Here is a 6,171-nt window from a genome sequence, read left to right on the forward strand (position 1 = left end):
TTCAGCCAGGTGGGGATGCCGCCTCCCCAGTTGTTGACAAATATGATTTACTTCCGGGATGACACCAGTCTTGGTGGGTATTCCCGCTGAGGTCAGTCAGAATCATTAACTTTCACCGCGGGACAATGTCAAAATGGCGGCCATAATAATCCTGTCGGCAGGGATCTGGAGGCGCGTCATGGTGAGAGGTGTGCTCCTCGTACCTGTTCGGCAGGAAATGGCGGCCGGGAGGTAGCCAATGCCACACGTGAGCCCGCGAGGCCCCGCCCCGAGCGCCCCGGCGGCCAATCAGCCCCGAGCAGGTGCCCGTACCTCCGGACGAGCGGGTTGTGCGGGCCTAACGGTGCCTAGTAGCCCTTGGCACTGTGTGAGGGCCCGCCGGGACCTGCACGCGCGGCACCGGCATGGCACATACCACCACCCGCGCGCCCACACCACCCACCGCCCGATAGTGAGTATACCGCATATCCTCACGCCTTTCCTACCACTGAGTACGGGCATGGGCCTCCCACGCCCACGGAGAGTGTTAAGGACCGTGCAGTGGCCGGCAGGAGTGGGAGTCACAGTGTGGCTAACATGGGCACGGCACCCGAGGTGGGGTGCCGCGGACACTAACGCCACCTGTGCCCCTCCCCCCTCCCCCTCCTTCTGGAACCCCCAAACCGACTCTGGATAAGTATATCTCGGAATCGGATAAGCTGCAGTGTTCGCGATGCCCTCAGTTCATACACCTGGGAATGGCGATGATGTACGCGGTTTGCAATGCATTCGGTGGTGTTCTCAGTGGCCTTATTAGTGTCAGAAAGCGTCGAACGAGAAAGCAATAAAGCCTCTTGTTTCGCGCTGCTTGGCTCTTTCGCCATCCGGGGGCTGGCGCGATGGCACTCAAGCGAATTATTTCCTGCTTAAATGCTGTTTCATAGGGTAACATGATTTGTATATGTAATGAGGTTAGTGCACCACAAATATCACATAACTCTGCGTGAGAATGCACATATAAACATACCACAAACGTTATCTAAAGAGTAAGAAGTGAAGCGCATCATCAAGGTCACAGGGTCCACACGTACGGATGCTGTATCCCTCATCGTAACATACATGCATACGTTCTCTTAAATATATCAGATATGTTTCATCATATCCTACTAATACATTCAATTTTATTTTTTGTATCAAAACCGTCAGTTTTCTGAGTGGCAAAACACACTACCTTATGCACTGGCAGTAGAACCCCTACTACTATGCACAACTTTTGTATACAATGTTTTTTTTATGACATACATTATCCTGCGCAAAGCCACCTATACACATTTAACAACAACCAAAGTGTACATACATGTCCCCAACACACGCTTGCAGCCTCCGCCCTGGCATACTAAACTCTGTGTCCATGTTGCTAATCCCAAATATTTCCGCCGCAGGTCCAAGGGTCCAGCGCTTGTCCGCGCCAGTATGCGGCGACACTGAAGGGCTCCTTCCGCGCTGACCTGGCTGGAAGGAGCTGTGACCTGACCTGACCTGCAACCAAAGAGTTAGAAAGTGAGATTATGCTTATTAGCTTCTGAAAGTGCCTTTGCTGCTGAATATAACAACACGTGTGACAGTGATATGACTGGTAGAGAACATTAGGTAAATCGTTTCCTCGAGAGCGCCATGTGAGCGAGTCATGGGGCCGATTCGTGCCTTCGTGCGCCCCCCTCACGGAACCGCCCCGGGGGAGTCGGTCACCACAGCCAGCCTCTTCAGCCCCTCGCACCACCAAGGCTTCTCCGCGCGCCACCGCCCCTTCTCCTCCGCCCACGCCACGTCCCCTTCCCTCGGCTTGCACCACCACCATCACCATCACCACCTCCCGTGTGCCGCCCATGTCAGCCCGTCCTCCCTCGGCGCCCATGACCAGCTCTTCAACCCCCACGCTTGTACCTCTCCCGAGCCCCCGCGCGTGGGTCTAGGATCTTCGCTTGGGTCCTCCGAGACGCCGCCGCCTCCTCCTCCTGCGCGGCCGTGCAGCCCTCACCGACACTTTAAGAAGATCCTGCCCCCAGGAGCGGCTGCGGCGCTACAACTCCCGCAGCACCCCCGCTTTTCGCTGGTGCGTTCCGACACAGCGCCGGGAGGACCCGTCGGTACGGGGGACGTTGGGAGGAACAGCTGCGGCGACGCCTTCGAGGGTAAGCAGCAGCAGCGGAAGCAGCAGCAGGATGACAAGGCCAAGGAGAGGAAGTGCGCCTTTAGGTTCGAGGAGAGTTACAAGGAATGCAAATGGAAAATCTGTGACGAATGGAGGAGGGAAGACAAGGATGAGAGTGACTGGAAAAAAGACATTGCAGGAGGCAAGTGGAAGAGAGATTTCGATAAACACAAGTGGAATAAATCGTATAGTGAAGTTAAATGGAAGAAGGAAAATAGTTACAAGTGGAAAAAGGAGAGACGTGACGTTGGGTGGAAAAAGGATAAAGATGAATTTAAGTGGAAGGGCGAGAGGGCTACGCTGGCCACGTGCGTCACGCCAGAAGCCAAGTCCGACATCACGTCGCCCTCCCAGGTGGCGCTCGAATTCCCCTTCTCAGACGAGGAAGACGAAGGCGACGACGAGAGCGGCAGCGGAGGCAGGCGCGACGACGGCAGCAGGCACGAGGCGTGGCCCATCTCGGACATTGTGGAGACGGAGGACGAGGAAGGGGAAGTCGTCGCAAGCGAAGCGTATAAACAGGGAGCGTGGGAGAAAGAGGGAGAGAAGGCAGGCTCGAGAGCAGGCAAGGAGAGCGAAGGAGAAGCCGTGGCCGGGCTGAGTAATGCTAGTCCAGAGAATCACAATCTAGTCATCCGCGCTGTGGTCGTCCCAGAACACCCTCACACCAGAGTACCTGAACACACGGCCAGTGGTAGCAGAGCTTCCCATTCAAGTGAAAATCCGTTTTGCAAGCGCCCGGGCTTGTTGCAGGAGGAAGATGAGTGCTCGAGGATGCGCGAGAGCCAAGAGACCTCGGGCATTGACAGGAGCGATGGAGAAGAGGACCTCGACGCCGACAGGAAGGATGATGAGGGGGACGTCCCGCGGGACGGCGTGAGGGCGACGCAGCGCCTTCGTCCTCGCAGCTACAGGTAAATCCTCGAATGGTTTGTAATCTCGGTCACGCTGCTTCCTTGAGTAATAAGGGCGTGAGAAGAGTCTCTTTCCAATATTACACCGATGTTACACAACGAAAAGCATTTAGGATATACAAACACTGATTAAAAAAACTCAGTAAAAAGTCAACATCTGTAGTTTGGCGAGTCGAAGGATACAGAGAATAAATGCAATAAGGGTGTCCCCGGTATTTCGCAGGAGTAGACGTAGTTCACATAATCAAGGCACATATGGTAGGTAAAATATATGCATACTCATATTTGTACATGCTCTTATTCGGAGACTTGAAACATCCTACCGTTAAAACTTTCAAAAGAAGAAAAACTGAGAATAAATACACAGTCATATGCATACATATACTCAAGTAACTTCACTAGCACACAAAACAAAAATACAACAAAAAAAATAATAATAATAATTGCCTGTGCGTCCGTAGAGTATGCTTGATATGTGTGAGTTTGTGTATATGTACGTGTGTGTATGTTTATATATATATTCCCTTTTTCTTCTATCTCGCCGCGAATATCTAAAGAGATCCATATTTAGCGTAAAAAAAAGTCAGACGAAAAAAAAAGAGAAAATAAGTGACACGTTTCTCTTCGTTTCAGACTGAACCCCGGTTCACTGCCAGGATTTATATCATGAATGAACCGGCGGTGCATGTTTTGCATTTAAGTCGCTGTTTTAAACTATTTTTAAACTTAAGCTTAAACTTAGAGAGAGTCAGATTGCAGATATGTTGGCTTCTTTACCGAAAATTCCTCCTTGAAAGACTCGGGAGGGAAATTATGCAAGCAGCAACGCCAATGTTGCAAGGCGAGATTGTCTGATAATATGTATTATCACAACACTTTGCATTCATTCTCTTATGACTGCGCGAGATGACCTGAATTATAATCATTATTCAAGCGATTATATTCTTAGTTCTTTGGCTCGCTTCGAATTTCTCCCTCGGTGTTATTACCCGATGCACGAGCTGTCTCGGTGAAAATAACCCCGGGTATGTTTTGGTCGGATCAATTGATGAATGCTTTTCTCCTTATTAATATTAGTTTAGATAAATATGTCTCCTTCTTGTTGATTTGATTATTTAGATAAGCATCTCAGATGGATTAATAATATCGCGGGAGAGTTAAATCAAACTAATAAACAGATCAGTTACGTATAAGCAACGTTTTAGCCAATGAACGAGACCGATGCTTGTGAACGCAGACGGGCTGACCTTGTGAACGCGCGCCAAAATGTCGAGATGGTTTTCTGTAATTTTATGTTGCAGAGTAATAAGAGAATTATCTAAAAAAAGTAAGAGGTTTTATCTTTACTATTATTGTTATTATTTTTTTTACTATTATTATTACTATCTTCATCATCATTACCATCACCATATCCATCATCATCATAAATAGTAACTATGGTATTGATAACAAAAGAAATGATGATGATAATAATAATGATAATAACAAAAGTAATAATAATAGTAATGTTGATGATGTTGATAAGTCCTATTGTTTTTAATTATTATAATTATTATTATTATCATCATCATCTTCATCATCATCATCATTACCGGTATTATTATCATCATCATTATCATTATCACCATTATCGACACTGTTGTTGCTTTTGTTATAAATACTATTATTATGATGGTAATAATGACTATAATAACACTGATAATGATAACAAAAAACAACAAAAACGACAACAATAATAATAATATTGATAATTATAGTGATAATATTAATAACTGATAAAGTTAAACAAACAGTACTGTTGCTATAATGAATATTATCATTATCATTATTGCTCTAATTGATATCATCATTACCATTATTATTATTATTATTATTATTATTATTATTATCATTATTATTATCATTATTATTATCATTGTTATTATTATTACTATCATAATTACTACAATTAAGTATCATGCTGTGACCACGGCGGCTCAAACATGAACCTACCGTTAAAAAAAAATCATAGTTACTATTATTATAGCTGCTATTGTAATTTATATAATAAAGATGATGATAATAATGCTGCTGCTGCTGATGATGATGATGATGATGATGATGATGATGATAAGATGATGATGATGATGATGATGATGATGATGATGATGATGATGATGATGATGATGATGATGATGATGATGATGATGATAATAATAACAATAATAATAATGATACTAATGATAATAATAATAATAAAAAAAATAATGATAATAATGATAACGATACTTATTATTTTACTACTATTATTATTATTATATAAACCACAATAACAGCCTTAATGATAGTAAAAACAACAGTGTTTATAATACTAATTATGATGATAATGATAATGATATAATAATGATAATGGTGATGATGATAATAATGATAATGATGATGGTGGTGATGGTGATAATGATAACTAATAATATTAGTAATAAGAATAATAGTAATAATAACTAATAATAATAATAATGATAATAATAATAATAATAATGATAATAATAATAATAATTACTATTATTATAGTAACAATAATGATAATGAAAAAAAAATATTACTGTTATTACTAACATCATTATTGCCGTCATCATTAGTGTTGATATCATTATCATCACTATTATTGTTCTTATTTTCTTTAGCATAATTGTTATAATTTCCTTATCGTTTATTATACCTTTATTTTAACATTCTCATCATCATCATTCTCATCATCATCATTCTCATCATCATTAGCATTAGTATCATTATCACTATAATTACCATTATTATTATTTTTACTATCATTATCATCATCAATATCACTGTCGTTGCTCTTTTTACTATTGATGTTATCATTATCAGTACAAAGTTTTTCTCTTTCATTATCATTATTATCTTTATCACACTGATAATTATTTCTGATGATCATCATTTACATTGTTGTCATTATACCAATCAATATTATAATTTTCATCACTGTCATTGTTATCATGGCTACGTGTTAACAGCTGAAACAAATAAATGTGCTATACTTCAAAGGTCATATAGCACTCACTGTTAACA

General features: G+C 42.5%; 1 protein-coding gene across 1 annotated transcript in view; it reads left to right on the plus strand.

Annotated features, from left to right (window-relative positions):
- Positions 1–349: 349 nt before the first annotated feature.
- The window catches only part of LOC119592215, a 26,580-nt gene continuing 20,758 nt past the window's right edge, over positions 350–6,171 (plus strand). The window contains exons 1-2 of the mRNA XM_037941048.1: positions 350–451; positions 1,422–3,105. Of these exons, the coding sequence (XP_037796976.1) occupies positions 1,667–3,105 (1,439 nt within the window). The 5' untranslated portion in view covers positions 350–451; positions 1,422–1,666. The remainder of the gene's footprint in view (positions 452–1,421; positions 3,106–6,171) is intronic.

Source organism: Penaeus monodon, chromosome 3 (genome assembly GCF_015228065.2).
Source record: "Penaeus monodon isolate SGIC_2016 chromosome 3, NSTDA_Pmon_1, whole genome shotgun sequence".
Taxonomy (NCBI): Eukaryota; Metazoa; Arthropoda; class Malacostraca; order Decapoda; family Penaeidae; genus Penaeus; species Penaeus monodon.